Source organism: Aphis gossypii, chromosome 3 (genome assembly GCF_020184175.1).
Source record: "Aphis gossypii isolate Hap1 chromosome 3, ASM2018417v2, whole genome shotgun sequence".
NCBI lineage: Eukaryota > Metazoa > Arthropoda > Insecta > Hemiptera > Aphididae > Aphis > Aphis gossypii.
Genome location: NC_065532.1, coordinates 17,163,664 through 17,189,724, shown reverse-complemented (window position 1 = coordinate 17,189,724; position 26,061 = coordinate 17,163,664). Strand labels below are relative to the sequence as shown.

Below are 26,061 nucleotides of genomic sequence, written 5' to 3'. Positions count from 1 at the left end.
TAACTTCCAGTTTCCAGCACATCATTAATAAATATTGAATTTCTTTAGTAACAATAAACGACAACCTAATTATGTTGTTTGTCAACTGACTATAGAACAATTGAGATTTTCATCAAATGTTTTAACATTAGTTATGTACTTTGAGATATAAATAAAATTACATAACAAATACCAACACAATAAAACAGTTCATGCATAAGTCACGATTAGTCCAATACCGACATCTTTCATTAAAATAATTTTAAATTTAATTTAGTTAAACTTTTGTGAATAATTATAATAAACGATTGCGCTGAAAAACAAAAGCCGAAAATATATGTATATTTAAAATCAACAATGATTATCACTTATTTAATTTTAATTTAATTGTTATACTTATTTGTCTATACAAACTTATAAAAAATAAAACGATAATATAATCTAGATTAAAATAGGTAATAAACTAATAACATAATACCAATGTCATTATTTTTATGTTTCTAATATTTGCTTAAGCTGATTAGATTAGAACCTAACCTAACCTATCCGTTTATACCAATTTATTGTATTTCGCGTAAATTTCACTTCTCATTGTACTCGTGATTTATAAAAAGTAAAAACTACCAATTCTATAAAATTAAAATATAATTGGGTTAGATATTTTTATATACATTAAGTACACGCGTTTAGCGCTAAATATAGTTGACGGAATTCGGGAATTAAAATACTTAGACCAGAAGTTCCTTACCTTTTTTGGCCCACGGCACCCTTAGTCATTTTCTAAAAATCCATAAACCCCTATAGACTACTTCGGTTTTATTTAGCAGTCAATAAGACGTATGAACAAAAGTAGTAAGACGTAAGCATATACACATATATTTTATAAAAGAAATTGTAGCATTGAAAATTAACTATATATATTTTTTTTTAATTATTATTGCATAAATAATGTAATAAAAAATATAATTCAAATAATTTTTGACCAATGATAAATTTGCTCACATTATTTTACTACTAAATTAATGTATTAACTCTGATAATGTTCCTACTCTTAAATTTCAATGACAATATCTCCTGCTTCTTCAATTATCCGTTTAAAACGTGAACATATACGGATTTAGCATTTTGACCATTTCAAGAAATCTAATGAAATAATTTATATATATATATATAACTTTAGTACAATTTAATTGATAAAATAAACTTTTCAATATTAGTTCTTGTTGGCCTTTACATAAATATGAGAAAAAATTTAAACTATTTTAGTTTCCGATACCATTATATTTGAATCTGAAGTGTATACATACATGCTTTTCGTTGTATAAATCTTTTAACATCAATCTTAGTTCTTATAAAATATTTATCCATAAATATTCAGACACTAATTCTCTTCTATATACTTAAGATACCTACTTATATATTATAATTAATTACGTACATAAATGTTATCTAATATCAACCGTGGGTGTACGATGTGATGGTTTAATGTTTCTTGACAACTTTAAACAAAACTTCAAAAAAATATATGTAGAATAATTTTAAATTATAATACTAAATTTAAAATGTCGAATAGTAGTTTGGAATCTAATTACTAACAAATTGAATCGATTAAATGTCAAATAGCCAACGAAACTTGTTGACGAATTAAACGTTAACGCTACAAAAACGGATCTTTAAACAGAATTAAATTGCGTCCGCACAAAAAAAAGTATTTATATGTAATGTGCTAAAATCGTATACGAATAGAAAAAATCACACGAGATGATTAAAACGCGTAAAATCCTAAATAAATTTTACCAGTAAATAGTATATAAGGAGCAAAAAATGTTGCAAAACTCTATAACACAGTGTTTGTAAAGAATTCTGCATAATAGCGCATCGTTTCCCATACACACAAATCTCAACAATTTTACACGATAACGAGGGAAATCTCGGTTTGTAGGGAAACTGAGAAAGGATTTAACTAGAGGGATAAAAGTTGAATGGAACCGAAGGCGGCTTACTGATGCTTTTCAATGCCGGAATCCTTTCAGATGGTTTCAGGAGAGGAGGATTTGTTTATACGGACTAACGAAACATTATTAATAGGAAGTGTCAAACAAGAATTTAATAATTGAAAAAAATAAACGATAAAATGTGTTTAAATCGACATATATATTTAAAACAGCAATTAAGCAATGAATTCATAAGGTAGAGGAGCTAAACTGATTGGATCCGTTCCTCTTACTATGTGACCGGGTCGTGGTCCTTGAGGCTGAAAACAAAATTTAACAAATTAAAAATAAAATATGCGATTTTTAATTAAATATTGTTTATGTTTACTAAAATTTATAAATGATATACCTATAACATAATGATAATTTGTACAAATAATCAATAAGAACAGAAAAAAAAATCGTCTTTATTTAATTGACTATAATGTTACATTTCCTTCTAAATAATGTAATCTATATAAATTCTATAACTAAAAAATTAAAACACCAACAATTATATCAATTACCTAGATATTATCTTTTAAAACAGATATAATCTCACTAATAAATTTATTATTAGCTACTTTTTACTTGTATCAGAAAAAAAGTATAGAATTCATTTGAATAATATTGAAAATCTAAATTAATCCATAAAAAAGATTAACAATTTCAATTACATTTTTTTAATTTACACCTTTTATAAAAATGTATGTTACAAAAATACCTAATAAAATTTTAAGGAATGTGGACCTAATACCTAATATTGTATAATATAAGATTAAAATGAAAAAAATGGTATGCAAATATTTGTTTACATTATGCTAGTTTAGTCATTGACAGCAGTAAAATTAATTTATAATGCCTATTTCAATGTGCTCATAAAATCACTTTAATTTTATTTAATAATTATATGTTATTTTATAAAAATATATACAAAATCATTGTTACTGATAAATTTATATTAATGGATGTAAAATACTGTAATTTAAAAATTAGTTTATAACTATACATTATCAAAACAAAATATTTATTTTTTAGTAATTACTTATTACGTACTTGTATTTTCTAAAATGTTATATATGAGATATTATACTAAAAATTTAAATTTAAAGTTTGTGTACCAAAATAAAACTGTACTCAGAAGTGCATTACCTATCATTTACCCACTATTAGTTAAATTTTTATTATTTTTGGCTTTCATAAATATTTCTGTGAATAGATAAGTATACACAAAAAAATGTTCAAATGTACATTTTTTCATGTTTTTCGAATTGTTTTTTTTTTTATTAAGATCATTAAAGCAACTTAAGAACTCTGTAATATGTCATTAAGTGAAAAACTAAAATGATTTTATGAAAATGTTATTTTTTTTAAATCTTAGAAGCATAAAAATATAAATTAGTGTTAACAGTGTTAAATCTTAACTTAAAAAAATTAACTATTAATCTTACTTTGCGTTTAAGGCACACTCTGATTCCCTTCTTTTTAGCATCAGCTACTTTATCTTCGTTTTCCTTGACACGCTTCAAGAAATCATCTCGGCATTTTGATGGGTTAACATGTTCAATACGAATGTTAATTCTAAACAATTAAATAAAACAAATATATTGTTTAACAATTAGTTTTAGTATAACATATTAATTTAAAATAACTATGGATTTATAGGGATCCAATTACATATAAACTATGCCCATTATGTACCTATTCATAGGTATTTACCTAGGATATATTACAAGACATGTATTCATTCGTATTACATTTTGTTGAATTGGATAAAAATATTAATCTTATTTTTTATAAATTTTTTGAAAAGCAAATTAAGAATATACACGTATTAATAAATAACTAATAAGAAATGGAAAATTGAAAAACAAAAATAAATCTCTGATCAATGAAATATATTTAGGTCTCATTTTTATAATTTAAATGCATGTAATAAAATATTACGTTAACATAAAATTGTATAAAATAAAGAAAAAATTTTAGTGATTACTGATAAGAACGTAATGTCAATGTGTCCAATACAAACATCAACGCTTTTCAAACAATAAAGACATTATAGGTACTCCTCAAATGTATTTTCTTCAAAATTATATAAATACATATGTTAAAATAAAATATTTTGCTATCATTAGAACCCGTATTAAGAATTTTTAATTAATAATCGTTAGTAAAAAGTTAAACACATAAATATATGCAGATTAACCTTCAACATAACATTCAGTCTGAGGCGGTATACAATCATAACAATGAATACATTAGAGGTATCCAATGGACAACATTTAACTTTGAATATAACATTTAGTTAAGGATAATACAAACAATATTATAATTAGTAAAAGAGCATTTAATACTAGTTTTTTATGTTATAATACTATATATTATCAAAAATAAAAATATAACTTAAAAATTGTATCAGATCAAACCTTCAACATGACTTTCAGTCTGGGGCGGTATAAAATCATCATATAGTGCATTAATTACAATTTATATTTAATTTACACAAATATATTGAACTATTTAGACTATCATAATAATTGCTATTTACGATATCTCAAATTGACAAATATTCAGATCAAACCTTCAACACAATATTCAGTCTGGGGCGGTATGATGTCATCATAATTTGTTCAATATTAGATTTCAGTTACTCCAAATTTACAAACAAAACATTTTGTCACATAATTTAACATTATGGATACTGTTCAATGTCCGAGTAATATTGAATTTAGCTATCCAAATGCTAATGTCAATAGTACCTAGTCTGAATATTATAAATTTTATAAAAAAAAAAAAAAAAATAGAAAGAATTATGTACATTTGTTATTTTTAACTAACCAAACTATACAATAATATTTAAATATAATCCCCAGTACTTATATATCTACTATAATTATTTAACAGAATAAAGCTTGATAATAAACAGGATATTAACTGAACTATACTTGATAAAACTATAAGTAGATATTAGTACTTATTATTAAAGGTTAATCTATTGGGAAACCTAGAATTGCATAAAAATTGACTAATAGTATATATACAATACACTTAACTTAATATATTATATTATAATAAATTAATACACAAAAATAATTAAGTCAATATTAATAGTTACTCAGATTAAACCTTCAACATGATATTCAGTCTGGGGCGGTATAATGTCATCATGTAATAATAAAAATGGTGTATAACCAGATGTATTTTCTTTCTAGTACATAATAAATTATTATATTCTATTAAAACTTACAAGGTAAAAACGTTTTCTATTTTTAAAAACTATTTATTTTTCAAAGGTACTTAAACCAAAGTTAAGATTATAAAGAAAATTCCTAACCAACCATAGAAAATGTGTTTACTTTTAATAATTAATTAATTAATTTTAATACTAAAACTATCGAAGCTAAATGAATACTGCTAAAAGTAAATTTGCTGTTGCACACTTATAAGATGGAGACAAAACATACATACATATTTCATTAATTGTATTAGTTAGATATACCTAAGCTTTCAAAATTACACTAGTATTTTTAAATTACTAACAATATTATACTTAGTATTCAGGGTATGTTTTAAATATACTAGGAAAACATAGAAAATGAACATTCAGATCAAACCTTCAGCATGAATTTCAGACTGGGGCGGTATAATGTCATCATAAAATGTTCAAAATGTTACATGTCTATAGCTCAGATGAATTTATTCTCAACATAGATTATTAAAAATTGCTAATAAAAATAAAAAGCTTGAAATTTATAATTTTTCAGATTAAACCTTCAACATAATATTCAGTCTGGGGCGGTATAATGTCATCATATCAAGTGTATATAACCCCTTTTTTAAATATATATATTATACATATATATTAATTACCTATAAAGTATGTTTTAGCTAGGTATGCATAAGAATTGTATTATTAATTTTTAGAGAAAAATTCAGATCAAACCTTCAACATGAGTTTCAGTCTGGGGCGGTATAATGTCATCATATTAAATTTAAATTTGTTTTTAATAACCTATAAGCTATATTTTAAGTAATAAATTCAAAACAATGTAATTAAATATAATTTAAAGAAAAAAACTTAAAATTACAAACATTCAGATCAAACCTTCAACATAAATTTCAGTCTGGGGCGGTATAATGTCATCATATTAAATTTAAATGTTTTTAATAACCTATAAGCTATAATTTAAGCAATAGATGTAAAATAATATTATTAATTAATATAACTTAGAGAAAAAGAACTTAAAATTCCAAACATTCAGATCAAACCTTCAACATGAGTTTCAGTCTGGGGCGGTATAAAATCATCATATTATGTTTACAAATTTTAATATAACTCAATAACTCTTGTTTATTTTTAGATGTACCATTTGAAGCTATAAATGTAGATAAACTTCCACATATTTTATTTTATTACGTATGTAAAATATAAATATATCTGGGATAATATTATACAATGGATTAAAAATTGCTTATAAAAATAAAAAGCTTGAAATTTATAATTTGTCAGATTAAACCTTCAACATAATATTCAGTCTGGGGCGGTATAATGTCATCATATTAAATTTAAATTTGTTTTTAATAACCTATAAGCTATATTTTAAGCAATAGATGTAAAATAATGTTATTAAATATAACTTAGAGAAAAAAAAACTTAAAGTTACAAACATTCAGATCAAACCTTCAACATGAGTTTCAGTCTGGGGCGGTATAAAATCATCACATTATGTTTACAAATTTTAATATTACTCAATCACTCTTGTTTATTTTTAGATGTACCATTTGAAGCTTTAAATGTAGATAAACTTCCACATATTTTATTTTATTACGTATGTAAAATATAAATATGTCTGAGATAATTATACAATAAATTGAAAATTGCTTATAAAAATAAAAAGCTTAAAATTTATAAATTGTCAGATTAAACCTTCAACATAATATTCAGTCTGGGGCGGTATAATGTCATCATATTAAATTTAAATTTGCTTTTAATAACCTATAAGCAATAGATGCAAAATAATGTTATTAAATATAATTTAGAGAAAAAAAAACTTAAAATTCCAAACATTCAGATCAAACCTTCAACATGAGTTTCAGACTGGGGCGGTATAAAATCATCATTTGTTTTATTAACACACAAAACTTTTATTTAACATTCTTTATAAACGTGCCGATTATAATTTTTAATAGAAATTTTAAATTATATTCAGTTCAAACCTTTAACACAAGTTTCAGACTGGGACAGCATAATATCATCGTAAGTGTTTAGAATGTTATATGTTTGTATAAATCAAAGAGAAATTTTATCACAATATAGATTATTAAAAATAGTTAAAAAAAATTTTGAATTTCATAATTACTACTCAGATTAAACCTTCAACATTAGATTCAGTCTGGGGCGGTATAAAGTCATCATATTAACATATTATATAGCATATTAAGTAATAACATATATTTTTTTTATTTATAACTTATAAGATTTGTTTTAAAATATATGTAAATTAATTTACATAAATAAATACATTTTTTATAATTTGTAGAGAAAAATTTCATGAAAAATACTCCAGATGAAACTTTCAAAACATGAGTTATAATTTAAGAATAAAGCGGTCTTATGTCATAATAATTTGTTCAGCAACTTACACATTGCGCTACAACTCACATACATGATAAATCATTTTACAGATTATTTGAAATAGATCATAAAAAATAAGTAGGTATACTAACTTTGAATAATACTAATTCCATAAGACAAACCTCCAACACTCAGTCAGGGACAGTAAAAAATCATAAAATAACTTTATATAAAAGTTAATTGTGGACTTTTTAGTTCAAATTACATAATATACTTAGTGATTCTTTGAGAGCTGATGAGATTTATTTACCTTTTTGCAATAATGCGGTTGCGGACTCTTTTGTTGACAATTACTCCAAGAGCGTGTTTGGATACATTGAATACTCGTCCAGTTTTACCGTGATATACTTTATAAGGCATACCCTTTTGAACAGCTCCATTTCCCTAAGATTTAATGGTTTCATTAAGTTAGGATATAATGATTTTAATAATTATAAATACTTATTATAACTCAATAAATTATTTACCTTTATGTCAACTCGATCGCCAACTTTATACACTTTCATGTATGTCGACAAAGGAATGACTCCATGTCTACGGAATCTTCTGGAAAACAAGTCCCTAGTACCATGTCTATAACCTTTTGAGTTGGTCATATTTGATTATCTGAAAAAAAAAAAAATATGTAGAAAAACCTAAACCAATTCAATAAAGGATTTTATAAAGTAAAATATTTCAATACCTACTCCAAATATTAATTTGAATTTAAAATGATAAAGAATACTTAAATCTCAATCTTCAATACAACATTCAAGATTATGACATCAGTGCATATACAAGAAAATTAAAAAACAAGAAATCCAAGTGGGAATGATTAGAACTAAACTGAATAACCGTGAAGAGTATATTAAATGCAAATCAGGTATATTCTGAGACGCTTCGATTGTTGAACACATTCCACTTTTCATGATTGGACTGCTGAACATTTCAGATAACTTGAGCGCATTGAGACTTGTAATGGACAATTACAATGAAGCGAGGATGCATATCATACATTATACATACAATCTTAAATGCCATGGCTGTCGCAGCATTGTTAACGTTAAGTTTGGTCAATCTTGTCATGCCTATCCCAATATCGGGACATTCGAATTATAAACCAAAAATTCACTGCGGGACAATAACATCCTATACCAAAACAATCATTATTGTTTGGATTGATCGATCGAAAGAGTAAGAATAGAAGATCCAAACGAAATTCAAATCGGATGCCCCTTATGGTCAGAATTCGAATACGAACTATGAGAAGTCATAAACGACCCGAAACGCAAAAAAGCAGCAAAATGAAATAACTTTTTAGAGAATAACAATATTTATAAGATTAGAATAATATTAAGAAGTTGTACTTACTTAAGGTTACGATTTTAAAAAAAAAGTCGTAAGCCAAGAGACACCACACTTCTAGAAAACGAGTACGTGAAAGTAAAAGAACCGAATTGTGGTGGATTTATTTAAGGTTATGTTGTGTTTTTCATTCGAAAAACGATCCGTCCGAATAACCACGATACAAAACAATATTATTTTATCATGGAATAGAAAAAATATACGATTATTTTTTCATGTAAAAAAGGAAACCATGATTATAGAATAGATAATCTATCCTTGTGTAAAAAATATTAAATGCGCGGCCGGTCAAATATCGGCACATAATAATTATAATATTATTATGCTTATAGCGTAGCATCATAGATTTAAAATTAATTAAATTATTTTTTAAATAAATTAAAAATATCAAAATAATTTTTTGCATTAAATTTTAACTTTTTAATTTTTGTATACAATTTATTATAAATACCTAATTGTCAAAACAATACATCTTTAAAACTTAGACACGACATGAATTATATGTTAAATCTGTTACATTTTCCACAGTACCTACATCTGAAATTAGTAGACTGATTGATAATTTATAAATAAATAGAATTAACTACTCACCAATATTTTCCACAGTATATAGAGTATGGAACTGAATTAAAAACCTCTATTTCGTTGTACCTATTAAAGAACCTACCCCTTAGGTGTCATTATTATGACATAATGTCAAAGTAACCATTAGGTTGAAATTGTGTTAAATTATTAACACAATTTCTTAAAAGCATGGCCTGGGTGATTAATGTTAGTTAAATTAGATAGATTGCTTAATGATTGAAACTAAAATCAAGTAAATAATGATTTTTAGATAGGTAGCTTATATAAAAATTAAAATTCTTTATAAATACATGAAATAGTAGATAATGGTAAATAAACCAAATCAATCAACAGCTATATTATATGAAAAAAGGTATATATTTTAATATAGATAGTATTTTAATCTATTTCTTTGAATATTTTAACTACATCAGAGCGACCTCTAATTCAATATTTGTCAAAAAAAAAAACCTTAAAAAGTGCCAAGATAAAAATTATTTTATTCAACATTCATCCAAATTTGCATGAATAGCAAATGATAGTATTTGTATAGGTAGGTAATATTTGAAAAGTATTTTAAAAAATAGTTAATATCAATGTACATTATATAATATACATCACATCATATTCAGGATTTTTCAAGGCTACAAGTAAGTGTTGATTCCTATTCTATCTATGAATAGATCTTTGATGCTAGATTCTTAGATCATAAAAATGTTTTGTGTTTATAGTTTGTAATGTCTAAAGGTATGCTAAATATTGATTCTATTATGCTATTTGTAGTATTTGTACTATGCAATGTTACATTACACATTTACACCACCAACGAATGTTTTTACAAATACACTTTTATAGAGTATGGTCTATGAAAATATATATCATATAAAAATTATTATTTATTATAATATTATGACATTTTCAAATACATTTCGTTTGTTATGTGATACTGCCGTAGTGCCGTGTGATTATCATCCATTATTTTGTTATAGTATTTTGTATAGACGTTCTACATTTTGAGAATTTCTGAGTTTTTTCAGTTTTTTTGTCTACACTATTGTAGTAGTTATTACCGTAATATAGACTAGAGTTTTACAGTACTACAGTCTACAAGAAATTGAATTTTTGACAGTAATTTAGTATTACCATTGATTTAAATCAATGTTATTACTTATACTCAGTGTTCAGTGTGTTCACGCATGTTCATTGGACCATATTGTAAATTGTTCTGTGATATTACTATCATGATTTGAGTTTTGTTTACTATACAATCATTATTCTAATATTTGCCATAAGCTACTCTTGTTCTTTATTATCATTAATCAATAGTCATTATTATTCAATCAATCTGAATGTTCAATGGTTAGACTGTTAGAGTAGTTCCTAGATAGATTCGTAGTTCATCTTCATTATTCATATCATATTATTGTCATATTTCGGCGATGACTCTAATCTGTACTCGAGTCTCGAATATTATAATAAAAACAGTATCGGAATTTATAATAATTATAACTCTAAATTAATATACATTACAGACTACAGTATTTAGACGACAAATTACTTCTTATCAACCTGTTTTACATAACTCATTTTTTATGTTTAGATTGGAAATCAAATGGTATTAAAATAAAAATTAATAACGTTTAATATAAATCAAAATGGATAGCTTTCATTTGCCCTGCAACAAAATAAAAGATGAGTATCAAAAATGTTTCAGTTCTTGGTTCACTGAATGTTATATGAAAGGTGATTATGATGATAAAAGGTGTGCCAAAAAATTTGAAGAATATCAAAAGTGCCTTCGAGAAGGTATGCAATTACATGCTTTGGATATTGAAGATGTATTAAAACCTTACTTGGGAACAGAACGCATGAAGAAGTAAAGTTATAGTAAATCTTTTTCTTTATATTAGTTACTACCTAGTTAAAAATTAAATGTTATCCTTAATTAACAAGTTCTGTTAACTTTTAGCTGTTGAGTAATTTTATTTTATTAGAGTATTTTAGTTCTATATTTGTATTACCTTAAGGTCGAAATTTTTCAATTTATTTAGGTATTATAAATAATAGATCACTAATATAATAAACTTAGTTATTTAATTTGTATTCGTTATACTTCCACTGGCTATAATACCACAAAATGTGTTCTTAGTGATGACAAGTGTTGTTATTAATTTTTTTTTAATTCCATTTGTAAATATTTGTTATTATATTTTAACTAAAATTTAATTTATATTTTGGTTATTTAAAAAAGGGATAAGTAATTTCTAATTTGTTAATTTACCAAAAACCTCGTAAATCTGGACCCTTTTAAAAACTTAAAATTTGATTTTTATATATTGAATTTATTTGATTGTAAAATAAATCTAGTATAATATTATTGCAAATTATATGAAATTGTTTTGAATTTATTTTAGATTTAACTATCTATAAATTATAATGGTAGGTACAATTATATGTTTTTTCATTTAGTAATAAACACTAATAAATTATGGTACACATTGGATATTTGTTCAGATATGCACTTAAAAAAAAATTATAATTTCCCAAACTTATGTCTAAAATGATAACAAATACAGTAGTTAATACATAATAAAAAATCTTTACATAAATCACTAATTAAAAATAAATCAAGATCATATAAGTACTTTTGATATAAACGTCTATAGTTCACTTGTCACTACTTAGATTTATATAGATTTTTACTTGATAGGCTCATTCTATTTGAATATGTTAAATATGTCATGAATATAGTAATCCGCACAAACTTATTATTTAAACTTTATTATAAATTATAATATGTATGTTTTATTTAAATTCTTCTTTTTAACACTATCTATTTTATATTATATATTATAATATCTAAACAACCGTGTGTTTAAATATTATTATTTTTTACTATGTTATTTGTTATATTATTATTTTATCATCATTATGGTAAATAGTTATATATTTAATTATATTTAGTTACAGATGTAGATAAGACTAAATATGCTAGAAATATTTTATTTTAATTATTTTATTTTTTTAACTTTATTTTAAAACAAACATTCTGTTATTTAAATTTACAAAAAGCATGTATGCTGATATAGTGATATATATATGTATATATATATTATATACATTAATTTGACATGCGAAACGTGAAAAAAAGTAGCCACCCAATTTGACACATTCAAATTTCTTTTATAAATAAAATTTAAAAAAAAAACAATGATTCATATTAAAATTAATTAAATTATAATGTTAGTGTTTAAAAAATATCTCACTTTTTTACATGGTACCTAGTTATAAGAATAAATTTATTATTAAGACAACATAACTTGTTTAACATTTTTATTTATGTATTTATAATTAATTGAAAACTTACAACACATACCTGTTGGAAAATTGCTTAATATGCTGAAAGCAAAATTTTGTTATTTTGAGAAACTGCAACTTGCAAGTTTATCATTTATTATTAAGTATAGCAATTTGTATAATTATTATGTTATACTGGTAGTTTGATAAAGTATGGCTGACTTTCAATTATACAACTTAAAACCAAATAGAAATTTCCCTTTGGATATTAGTGGTAGGTATTAAGTTTTTTTATAATTAATAACTTTGATGTATTTTTGTACCTATTCTCTTTTTCTGAATGATATTCTTACAAAAGATCAATTTCAATTAATCCTGATTAACCCAATAGTAACATTTCAACACCTAAAACATGTTAATAGGTCCAGGCTTACCATTGTACACAGAATATAATTAGGTAGTAGGTACAATATAATTTTATAGATATATGAGCGGTTACTTACCAGTCAATGACTCACCGTCGTGGTAGACAAATCAGAAAACTTTGCGCCATTCATTTGTTTTAACAGCAATTTCTTGCAATCAGTAGCTATAATAAATTCCTAACTACAAAATAAAACCAGTTGAGTGATACTGGGATAATTCTGTCCAAATAAAATCAATTATAATTATTCCAAGTTTAAAGGAATAAGCACTTGGGTCTCTTTGATATTACTAATTAGTGATTACTATATTAATAATTGTTCGTCTTTTGTGATACTAGTTTACTACGTTCAATAAAAAAAATACAATTATTATAAATATAATTTATAAACACAGTTTAAGGTCTTAGAAGGTAATATTTTATTATTATTCCAACCAAATAAACAATTAATATTGGAAAATTGTTTGATGATTAAAAATTGTTGGTTAAAATAAAATTATGTGTATAATTAATTGGGTAGAAAAATATATTAAATAAAAATCAAGAGCATGAGAAATAAATTGGTTTGGTTGTATATTTCATTTATTTTGTCACAGACCAAAGTTTGATGGTTGGTTTTAAATTTTGGCGGAATATTGAATTTTAGAAAAACGAAAATAAGTAATATTAAGTTCATAACTTCAAATTAGTTAACCTGCAGCGCTCGTGAGTAATAATTGAACTAAATTTCTTCCAACGAGCGAACAACTGATAAGGGCTAGTCGAACCTTATCTTCTACAAAGACCGACAACCGGGATTAAGGTATAACATCTTTATCTAACCAATATAAATGATAAGCCCACGAGTTTTAGGTGTTTCAGATTTCAATATTCTCAATAATTAATATCTGCAGTTATTAAATTAACAATTAATAATAAATCTTGAAATAATCGTCTTCAAACAATGTCGAGCAGTCGTTTTACACCGAGAGGTTTTCCCAGAGTTCCGCTTCAAAATGGTATTGGACGTTATATATGTCAATTGAAAAGAGTCACATTAAGATTTTGTAAGAGCAGTGGATCTAGTCGAGGAATTCGTGATTTCATCGAAACAGATCTAATAAGTTATGCACAAGAACACCCAGGTACAGCTGTATACTTGAAGCCTCGTCGTCACAAGTCTCCTTCATTTGTTGCCGAATATTTGAATGGTGAACGTGAAGTAATTAGCTGTCACAATTTTACTGCACAAGAAATGATCAAGTGGTTAAATTTATACACCACTCGATCTGGTATACCGCTTATGAGGTACGCCAAAATGTGGCATACAGACTGCCCTTCTATTCAAGGAGTCTGGAGTCCATTTACAAACAAGGATCCAGCATTAAACATTACACAGTTTCCATCTAAAGAATTATCAAAGCCTGTATGGGAAGAAAAGTCAGCCACAGAAGAGTTATTAGAAATGATAAACAAACAAAAAATCAGTGATGAAAATGATGATGATACTCAGAAGGTTCAAGCAGCTCAAATGTAAATTAGAAGTTATCATAAAATTGTTAGTTACATGATTCAATAAAATACTGTTTATAATTTTATATGATTTTATTTGTTTTTTTCAGTATTTGTACAAATAAATATATTTTAGAAATTAATTTTTGTATTAGTTAAAATAATAAAATAGGTATATAATTAATATTTAGTTTTATATTTTTGTTTCATTGATACAACATTACCTATGGTCAGTGGAGAAATGGCATTGAAATGTTGACCAGTGTATAATTATGTTTTGCTTATAAGTTTTGATAAGTATAGTCAAGTAAATAATTTTAAATTTGAGTTATTTAAATTACTATGAATTTTTACTTTACATTTGACCCCCAAACTACATACTAGATCCATTTTACTATTTGTAACTACCTTAAAAAACAAATTACTTTTATTACTCCAAATGATAATGAAACGAAAAAACAAACATTATTGTATTGTAAATCTAATACATCCATAGACTCATGATGGAAATCTAAAATACACAACTTGAGTACTGTATTATTTGACAGCAGATTATATTATATTATTTAATATAATAACCTTGACATATTTTATATTATGATTTGTAATTGTCCTAAACCACAGAATTACCAAGTAGCACAAATGCTTGTTATGAGACTATTTTACGAACTTGATGATTTAAATAAATGATAAGTTTGTCACGTACAAAACAATCTAGATTACCTACCCAAAATGTAACAAATTATATTCATTGAAAAATGTAGTGTTTTGACAATTATTAAATGATTTATCAGAGTGTGCAGGTATCTACGGTATCTATTATGTAATGTTATATTTTGTGTTTTGCTCAATCTCAATGCTCAATGCTTTAATAGATAAACTAGAAAAAAGATAAAAGATTATCCAATAAGTTTGGTACAAGAAATAGGTAAATTAAAATACATGTAAAATAATTAATTACAAATTTACAAATTAAAACATAGGTATTTTTTACCAAGAATCAATAAATGTATCTACTTAATTATATTTGCTACTTGAAATAATTTTTAAAAATAAGATTGTAATAACACTGGCAGAAGTTAGAAATTCATAAAAAATTTTCATTTTAAATCTAGGTTTTGTTAATTTAATACAAAATTACTCCTAAGTAATTTTTACTGAAACTAAAAAATAAAAAAAAATATTTAAAGGCGGTTATTTTTTATAGATTGGTATTTTAAGTTTAAATTTGAACTAAATTTTATAAAGATAAATAAAAGAGTTAATTATTTTGATAGAATTTAAAAACATTATTCATAGTAACTTCGAACTTTTACCTTTATTATATTGGTATAATGGTATGTTTTTAGGTACCTAACTATACCTATACGCCCTAACATTTTTGATTTATTTTAAAATATTCTCTATTTATTTTATTTTATTTTATCTACTTACTATGAGTCTATTTTTATTGTTTTTCGTAATTTACTAAATGATGGTATGACTTATTGAGTTTTATAAGTTACAGATATAATACGATATAAATACTAATAATTTAATAAATAAAATATTTTTGGAAAAAAATTATATTAACCTAACGTAGGTAGTACCTAATATTAAAAATGAGATTGAACGACTTTAATATAGCTAACATAAAAACATTAAAAACATCTCATAATTCATAAAATATATACTTGGCGATACAGGTATTGACATTGACGGATTGTTGCCATTCAGAAATCCATTAGTGACCCACTCGACACCTTATATACTTACATCAAAGCGGTAGGTATCCACTCGCCTGCCTACCGATGGTTTTTTAGTTTTTAATGTCAATTTCAGTTGGTTATTACTTATTACCTATACTTGTTACTTATATTTACCATGTATTTTTTTTTTTGTAAACTGCACTGCATCGATCGCCGACATGACGACACTGTCGGATCCATGTATGTGTAGTATACAGACAGTAGACCTAATATACGGATCATGGTTATTACTATTATTACACATACTACACATAAATATAAAATAAGCATTATATAATATAATATAATATTATGCATTTTACTGCTATAATATGACCGCACACAATATATAGGTCTTCTCAGAGTTCACGGGAACCGGGTCTCGTATATATATGTCCCTCGCGTTTACCCGCAAATAACTGCTCTGCTGCACTATTATAATAATAATGTAATAATATTGTGCTTGTCGTGTGACTCGAAATCGATTATTCGCGAGGATACTGCACGCACGTGCGACCCGGAGGCTGTCGTTGCGACGGAACGCGTGATCCGTTTGTCGGGGTGTATAACGGACGACGATGATAAATTCGTATAATGTTCTATCAGCAAGGACAACTACAACAAGTCAACTCTACACGACCGCGAGTATAATACTGAGTGATCCATTATTGTTATTATTTATTAACATATAACGTTAATTATTTCACAAAACGTTATAATACGTTCTAAAAAAATATTTATTTTACACGATTTTAAGACGTTATCAAAAGAACGTTTTTATTTTTGTACTATATTTTATCGTTGACGACGATTTTTAAGTTTTTAACTTTCGAATGACAACATAAATTTTTTATTACGCGAGTATTCTGAAGCAAAACATTATTTTAAGCCTAGCGGACGCCGCTTATAGGACTCGCTCTGGGACCAGCGTACAACGTGTCGCGTGAGTCTTATAATCTTATATAGGCTTATATTATTATAGGCAAAGCGGAGAAAAAATTTAAAAATTACGATAGCTGTGCCAGGTTATCGGGAGTGTATTTATACTTCACATTACAATAAAGATAATCGCGATAAATGTGAAATGCGATAAAATTTGTTGCACATACACACATTATAAAGCACAATAATTGAAAACAGCGTAATATATTATATAACTAACAAAAATATGTAACTTTTTATAGCCAAATTTGTTTCTAGTTTATTTTCTACCAATTTTATTTTACGAAATTTGAGTATTATAACTACAGCACGGATTTTTATGCTCTAAAATGTATCGAAATATGCCATATAATATGCAGTAAAAATCATAAAAATACGCAAGAATTTTTTTTTTTTTATATACATAAAATTCACTAATTAAATAACTTACAATTATTAATTACTTAAATAAACTAAGTAAATAAAAAATTTTCGTTATAATATGCTATTTATTTCGAATTTTGTATAAATATACAGAAATATACAAATACAATTTCACCATTAGTTACAAATTATTATGACTCATGAAGATAACTGAAAAAAATCCAAAAAAGTAAAGAGGAAAAAAAAGCAATTGTATAGAAATCTGCGCTCAATTCCTGAGTCATCGCATTAGATCATATGGGTATGTAAAAACTTACTCCTTCACCAAGTATTGTACATAATGTGATATTTTCAAAAAAACAGTATTTTGTGGCCTTTCGTATTAAATTTGGAGATATTCTAAATTATTATTGTTCCAAAAGATACTGCGATGTTCCCTTAAGGTGTATAATGCGTTTGTAAAATGATGGCAGTTTATTTACACTGTGAAAAATACGAAAAACTAGTTTATTTTTAAAAAAAAGTGATAACAAGTGGTTGTGGGCCAAATAAGAAATATAATTTTGAAATTTTTTACGTTTTTATGCATGTACATTCGTAAGTCATCGCATTAGATCATATATGTGAAATTTTGAATTTGAAAACTTACTCCTTCACCAAGTATTGTACATTATGTGATTTTTTCAAAAAAACGGTATTTCGTGGCCTTTCATATTAAATTTTGAGATATTCCATATTATTATTGTTCTAAAATATACTGCGATGTTCCCTTAAGGTGTATAGTGCGTTTGTAAAACGATGGCAGTTTATTTACACTGTGAAAAATAGGTAAAACTAGTTTTATTTTAAAAACTGACAACAAGTGGTTGCGGGTTCTATTAGAGTGTAATTATAATTTTGATATTTTTACTTTTTTGTGTTCGTACATTAATAAGGCAACGTATTAGATCATATATGTGAAATTTTGAATTTGAAAACTTACTCCTTCACCAAGTATTGTACAAAATGTGACTTTTTCAAAAAAACGGTATTTCGTGGCCTTAGATATTAAATTTGGAGATATTCTAAATTATTATTGTTCCAAAAGATACTGCGATGTTCCCTTAAGGTGTATAATGCGTTTGTAAAATGATGGCAGTTTATTTACACTGTGAAAAATACGAAAAACTAGTTTATTTTTAAAAAAAAGTGATAACAAGTGGTTGTGGGCCAAATAAGAAATATAATTTTGAAATTTTTTACGTTTTTATGCATGTACATTCGTAAGTCATCGCATTAGATCATATATGTGAAATTTTGAATTTGAAAACTTACTTCTTCACCAAGTATTGTACATTATGTGATTTTTTCAAAAAAACGGTAGTTCATGGCCTTTCATTTTAAATTTTGAGATATTCCATATTATTATTGTTCTAAAATATACTGCGATGTTCCCTTAAGGTGTATAATGCGTTTGTAAAATGATTGCAGTTTATTTACACTGTGAAAAATACGAAAAACTAGTTTATTTTTAAAAAAAAGTGACAACAAGTGGCTGTGAGAAAAATAAGAAAAATAAATTTTACAATTTTTACGTTTTTATGCTTGTACATTAATAAGGCAACGCATTAGATCATACATGTGAAATTTTGAATTTGAAAAATTACTCCTTCAACAAGTATTGTACAAAATGTGGTTTTTTCAAAAAAACGGGTTTTCGTAGTTTTTGACATTAAATTTGGAGATATTCCAAATTATTATTGTTCTAAAAGATACTAAGACGTTACTTTTTTGTGTATAGTTCGTTTGTGAAATGATAGTAGTTTATTTACACTGTGAAAAATACGAAAACCTAGTTTTTTTTAAAAAAAAGTGATAACAAGTGGCTGTGGACAGAATAAGAAAAATAAATTTTACAATTTTTACGTTGTTATGCATGTACATTCGTCATTAGAGCATAGATTTTGATACACTAAAATGTATTGAAATATACCATATAATGTGCAGTAAAAATCATAAAAATATACAATAAATATGAAAAAAATTTATTATTTTTAATATAAAATTTCAAATTAAACAACTTAAAATAATTCACTACTTAAATATACTATGTTTATAAAAAAATTTAGTTTTAATATGCGGTATATTTCGAATTTCGTAAAAATATTCAAAAATATGCAATAACCATTAAATATGCAGAAATATGCAAAAACAAAATTCACCATTAGATTTAAGTTGTTATAATTCTTTAAGATAAATGACAAAAACCCAAAAAAGTAATAAGGAAAAAATATTCAATTGCATAGCTATCCGCGCTTTAATTATAATATTATACTTTTTATACTGTATTTGAATACGTTTGGATCGTTTTGAGTTTATTAGTTTAATAAGCGACTGAACCAGGCCGCGAGTTTTATACGCTGCGTCTACTGTATTTCGATTCGTAAACATCAAATTTCAGAAAAGTATTTCATTAGTTACAATAACAGCATTTAAAGTTTAGATGACAAACGAAACGTAATATAGTGCGTAATAAACGTACTCTCACTCCGCGCCATTTATATTAACTACATTCGTTCAAATTTGTATTTCTATAATTTGGCTTTGCTACGATCAAGACATTTAAAATTGCATAAAACAATATTTTAATCGGTCATTATGGAATATCATAGACTATAATAATATATAGTATTATAGCGTAAGTTATTACCATGGTAATTGATATTCATTACTCAAGCATGCTGCCGCTCGCTGTGTTTGAAAATAAGCATAATGTATGCAGGTAGATATTAATAGGTATATAAAATAATATGTGTACAAATCTTGTAAACATGACATAAATAAATGCAAGTTTGGTGTATTATAATTGTCAAATCTTCCACATAATATGATCCGTGATAATGTGATATTGAGATGTATGTATTATATCTCGTAATATAATGTATATAATAATTTAATATGGGTCTGCAATATATGACGTGTTGATCTTGGGTCTTGGCTTATAGTCTGCGTGTAAATGCACCATATTAAAATGTATGTTACTAAATAATAATATGTACAATGCATTTTATATTTTGTGAGTTTTTAATTTAACGTAAGTACGTAACAGTGTAACACATAATAAGACAACCATTATTTAAAAAACTATTTACGTTTTTGGAAATATTTTTTCAAATTAATTTTGAGCCGTTAGAAGCCACATTAAAAAAAAAATATATTATATTTTTTTTTATTTCTCATAGTTATATTACTTTTTAATAAAATATATAAATACTTATACCTACACGCTTTCTCTGTAGCATCAGACTGTTACGGTCAAAAAGTCTAAAATGTGGCGATTATGCCCTATGTCAAGGATCAATGTTGACTGTAGACGGTTGATGAAGATACTTTGGGGAAAATATATTATTAGTGTTATAGTACCTATAATCTATATATACCACGTATATTAGTATGGTTTATATTATACGCGCCGTTTCAAATAGCTGCTGTTAAGTGATTACAAACAAGTTTATACAACAGATACCAAATTTGTACGTGCTCTATATAGGTATATATAGTTAATTTAAACGTATGCACAGAACATATTATTATAGTGATTATGACATATTATATTATATTCGTAAAAGAAAAAAAAATCGAAAATATTAATTATACCTAGGATAGGACTGAAAATACACGCTGCTTCGTGTAATTTTAGTTTTAAGGAAAAGGAGTGTTGCCAAATTTCAAAACTAGTGTTACATTTTCACGGTAATAGTTTTCTTTTTATTCGTAATGAGAGAGACAATTTGAAAAAGTTCATTTCAACCACCGATTGCGGAGGCGGTGGCAAACTTGTTATTGTTTGCCGTTTCTTTGTATTTTCGATTGTACGTCATATTTTACGGGCGAGAAGGATTGTAATCTACCGAATTTCAAAACTAAACTAGAATATAATATTATAATACACGGAATTACGGAAATGGCGTACATTTATATATTCGCAAAAGAAAATGTCGAAAACCTTATTCTTTTACCAGGATAGAGCTGGAAACGTATATATTTTTGGTATAGCTTCGGGTAATTTGACTTGACCTATGGCGGGGAGTGTAGTCGTGCGAATTTCAAAACAACGCTATAGCTATAATGAATAGCCTAACCCTAACCTAACCTTATCCGTTTATTTTCTATATACTTATCGAAACAGCGTGTCGTAACGTACAGGTACACTTAACTACACCTAAGTATATAACCGTCACGAACATCGCGTAGTATAATAGGTTCGTCGACGAGTATATAAAAATATATATTATTTTAACGATCGATCTATAATTATATATAACTAATAAACACATTTAACATTGAAATTTTAATAATAAGTACAGTTATAATGCATATTATGATAAATTTACACTTTACATATTTTAGTCATTGATCGACATAAATACATCGGACTCTGCAGCAATCAGTACGGCCTGTAATAGGAAGGCGGCTGCTTGTAAGCTGACTTGTAAAGCGGGGTGGCCGGGTAAGCAGTCGCCGGCTCGGCGGCGGCGTCGTCCTGGTACACCGCGGCCGGGGCCGGGCGGTAAGCGGCCGATATGGCCGACTTGTAGGCCGGTTTATAGGCGGCCGGTCTGTAGGCCGGTTTGTAGGCCGGCCGGTAGGCGGGCGGGGCGGCCGCGGTCGGCTGCGGGTAAGCCGCCGGACGACGACGGTAAACCGGACCGGCGTCCTGCGGTCCGCGACGGTAAGCCGGCGCCGGAACCGGGGCGGCCGGCTGGCCCTCTTTGGACACGACCGCGTTGAAGCCGTTCTGCTCGTCGGCCGTGTAGTCCACCACGCGCCTGGTGCCGTCCGGTTCGACGACCGTGTACTGTCCCCTGACGTAGTCGCCGTCCCTCTCTTCGGTCTGCGTCTTGTAGTCGCCCGTGTACGCGTCGGACACGTCGTACGCGAAGTTGTACTTGGCAGGGGCGTCGGCGGGCTCGTAGTAACCGTTGTGACGGTGATTCGGCGGTGACGCTCCGTAACCGTACGCCGACACGGGGCTGCCCGACGTCGTGCGCTGCAGCAGAACAGTGGCGACGACCACTACGACCTGCAGTGACCGCAGCTGCTAAAAATGCACATTTTATTATGTGTGGTTTCGGTTTCGATAAAAAAGCATTATTTTATAAACTATATATTATGCGAATGTGATAAATATTGTCGGTGTTTATTAAGTTTTCTAAAGTCTAAACGAATTCGTCCGTCTTAAATAATCGAATCGCATATACTTACTATCATAATTACGCCAAGTATATATATATATATATATATAATAATACGTCTCTATAATTATTGAGAAAACTACCTACCTCGCGCCCGCCCTTCTCGGCGCGATTTGAACACATGGGAGCAATTATGAATATTGATATTTGATAACGCCTATATATAAATTTATAATTTTTCATATCGCGTATTAAAGTATCTAGGTACATAATTTCTAAATGCGAATTAAAGAATCACGAAATTTCAGATGTGTTAAACTATTATTATGGATGATAGGCTAGTTATAATAATTAAATATAATATACAAATGCTATTATAGTGGTTAGAATGTATACGTTTACACATAATGGGTCTTGATTGGCACATCTTCGGGACCCTTATATATTATGTTTTAGCAGGTTCATTATTATTTTTTTTATGAAAACAAAATCGAGTGAAACAAGCTGTTACTATAATAGCTATTACTCGTTTAGTACAAACTAATGTCGACAAAAACATTATTTTTTAATTAAAAATGATATCCTTTTTAAGGTATTATATTAAAACAAAGTATGCGTTTTGAAAGGTTTTAACATAATATTACGTTAACCATTGAAAATTAGACACATGTATTAAAATGGTAATGCGATAATAAATAAACGAATGTCAAATTTTAAATTTTCATAATGATGAAACACGTGTTTTGGTTGTTGAAATAAACGGCAAAATCCTTAAAAAAAAATATTTGATAAACGGATCTATTATTTTGGAGATCAGAATATTACTTACAACGTAATGTTATAAATATGCTATAAATGATAAAATTGGTATTATTAGTATTGTGCGGTTAACTAACCACTATATATACGAACGAGGTATAGTTTTATCAACGATTTCCGCACACATCCAGCGATTAAAAGTTAAAACACTATAGTCTTATATAACTATTACCTATACATATACATTCGCGTCATGATAATACAAATCGTAAAAAACTAAATAATTTCAGTGAATCCCGTATTCGCATATATTCAGATGCATCTATATTATGTATATTTTTAATAATTTAGAACAAACGAATACATTATGATGAAACGCGAATAGATTTTCACCGTATCGCAAGCTTACCGTGTGTGATGTCATTGTAGTAGATTTCGTATTTAGTATACGCAGCTCTACGTGCAGGACTTTTGCGAACTAACAGCGTACGAGTGATGTCGGTTTTGGAAGGATAACGATATATATTTCGTAGGTAGCAGTTGTGAAAATATAAAAGTTATTATAACGTAGACGGACGTACGCGCTAGTAAAAAGACTGAAAGCGAACGGTTTTCGACGCGTATTTATATGTAAAGAAGGCTTACGGGCGGCTCGGCGAAGTCGAAGGAAAGGAAGAGGTAAAAAATAACGAAGGACTGCACGCGAGTGTGTGGTAGGTACCTGCTCGTGGCCTCGGGCCCCTTATCCCGGCCCCGAGAAAATATATTTACGCGTGTGTGAGTGGCACTACAGTGGCTCGTACATGAGTATATGATAATAATAATTGGATTCCGTGGTACGGTTAGCGTTGACCGCCGTGGTCGCGGTTCGCGATTTAAACGAAACTTGAAGTCAAAACGTCGCCGAGCGCTGCGCGTGAGAACGGCCCTCGTTACCATAATATTGCTAGACAACAATATAATGCATAATAATAATAATAGATGGTCGGTTTCATAATAAGTCGTACGCGTATCTGAACAATGGCTGATGGCCCGATACACTTTTCAGTTCCGTAATACGGATATTATATTATATTATCTATCTATTCGTTCTTCACGTGTACAGAGTGAATTACCAAGCATGCTCACCTTTATTTTATTTTCCATTAAAGCAGTAAAGTTATTCAAATTTTGATTTTTTACTTTTTTAAATATACTTAAAACTACACTTTCAAATTTTTGAGATTTGTTTGTGCTACTTATTAAAGACTGGGAGTTATAAACTTAATAAAATATAAAATAGATGTAACATCGTATTTAACCCACCAATAATATTTTTCAAACCCATTATATCATGGACCGGTGGACCTATTATCATCATTACTACTCAAACTGAAATAACGCAAAAACTACTCATTCGATAATATTAGTTTTGACGTGTCAACGTTTACAGAAAACTATGAGAGGATAATTGCTCAAGTAGTATAAAAATCACAATAATTGAAATAATAGTTTATAAGATATTTAAAAATTTTAAAAATCAGATTACTGCGTTAATGAAGAAAACAAAAGGGATGGAGGAATGGAGGATGCTTAGTAAATATAATAATAAGTCCATTTCACTGACGCAATTTACCCACCACGGTAAGAACACTACTCTAAAGATATATTTTATGAATAGTGTCATACGTTTGATATATACTTTAAGTTTACACTAGAAAAACTGTACTCTGTAACCGGCTACTGCCGCCGGCAGCCGTCACCATCTAAAAAAGAAAAATAATATCTATGTTAAATAATATTGAGCAACACTGTTTTAAAAGTATATATTTTCATTTATATGCATTTCCATACATTTTTCTGTGTTACATTTATGTTTTTGTATTATTATAATAATCTTGATAAAGGTTTATTTTTTCAACACGCGCGAAGAAACGCAATACAAATAATAATCGCATATTTTTATATTACGTTTTGTACATAATATTCAGTTCATTTTTTCTATTGAAGGGGACTGGAGAAACTTATTACTATTTTTTATCTTACGTAATTTTACGGGGGAAGGATTGTCGTGCAAATTGAAAAACTAAGCTTGTATGCTCATTGGAATGGAGCGCGTAATAGTGGACAATATTTAGTTTATGAAAACAAAAAGGGTCGCTGTGCCTCTTAAATACACGTGTATTACTTCTTTTTATATATTATGTATATTGCACTATGGGTACTATATGTATCTATAATAGTCATGGAAAATAAAAACCAATAGAATAAATCAACGTGGGAAGGAAAAAGAATTTCCGAGAAAAAAAATATGCTTTTAAAATATAATACGTGAATGAGCAATATATCTCCGAAATAATTATTAAAAATAATAAAACAACAAACTGAAATCACAATTTATTTTAGTACT

General features: G+C 27.3%; 4 protein-coding genes and 2 non-coding genes across 7 annotated transcripts; 2 read left to right on the top strand and 4 right to left on the bottom strand.

Annotated features, from left to right (window-relative positions):
* Nucleotides 1–2,114: 2,114 nt before the first annotated feature.
* LOC114131021 (60S ribosomal protein L21) lies at nt 2,115–9,097 on the bottom strand. The gene is made up of 5 exons (XM_050203694.1): nt 8,938–9,097; nt 8,055–8,193; nt 7,838–7,971; nt 3,404–3,533; nt 2,115–2,233 (listed from the first exon to the last, which is right to left on the bottom strand). Exons 2-5 carry the CDS (start codon nt 8,181–8,183, stop codon nt 2,150–2,152), a joined length of 477 nt encoding a protein of 158 aa, XP_050059651.1. The 5' UTR covers nt 8,184–8,193; nt 8,938–9,097; the 3' UTR covers nt 2,115–2,149.
* LOC126551525 (small nucleolar RNA SNORD31) lies at nt 6,453–6,518 on the bottom strand. Its single transcript, XR_007605458.1, has one exon. It is a non-coding gene; the product is annotated as a small nucleolar RNA SNORD31 (small nucleolar RNA).
* LOC126551526 (small nucleolar RNA SNORD31) lies at nt 7,015–7,080 on the bottom strand. Its single transcript, XR_007605459.1, has one exon. It is a non-coding gene; the product is annotated as a small nucleolar RNA SNORD31 (small nucleolar RNA).
* Nucleotides 9,098–10,668: 1,571 nt separating the features above from the next.
* On the top strand, nt 10,669–11,993 carry LOC114131012 (TP53-regulated inhibitor of apoptosis 1-like). The gene has a single exon (XM_027996135.2). The coding sequence runs from the start codon at nt 11,151–11,153 to the stop codon at nt 11,373–11,375; it is 225 nt and encodes a 74-aa protein (XP_027851936.2). The 5' UTR covers nt 10,669–11,150; the 3' UTR covers nt 11,376–11,993.
* Nucleotides 11,994–14,016: 2,023 nt separating this feature from the next.
* On the top strand, nt 14,017–14,891 carry LOC114130995 (39S ribosomal protein L43, mitochondrial). Its single transcript, XM_027996107.2, has one exon. The coding sequence runs from the start codon at nt 14,160–14,162 to the stop codon at nt 14,730–14,732; it is 573 nt and encodes a 190-aa protein (XP_027851908.1). The 5' UTR covers nt 14,017–14,159; the 3' UTR covers nt 14,733–14,891.
* A 7,116-nt stretch (nt 14,892–22,007) lies between these two features.
* LOC114131003 (cuticle protein 7-like) lies at nt 22,008–25,398 on the bottom strand. Of its 2 annotated transcripts, none has more exons than XM_050202917.1 (2): nt 24,082–25,398; nt 22,008–22,816 (listed from the first exon to the last, which is right to left on the bottom strand). In XM_050202917.1, exons 1-2 carry the CDS (start codon nt 24,094–24,096, stop codon nt 22,166–22,168), a joined length of 666 nt encoding a protein of 221 aa, XP_050058874.1. In that variant the 5' UTR covers nt 24,097–25,398; the 3' UTR covers nt 22,008–22,165. The 2 variants fall into 2 exon arrangements, with proteins under 2 accessions (XP_050058874.1, XP_050058873.1); XM_050202916.1 differs by having other exon boundaries at nt 22,008–22,819; nt 24,082–25,394.
* Between the last annotated feature and the right edge of the window lie 663 nt (nt 25,399–26,061).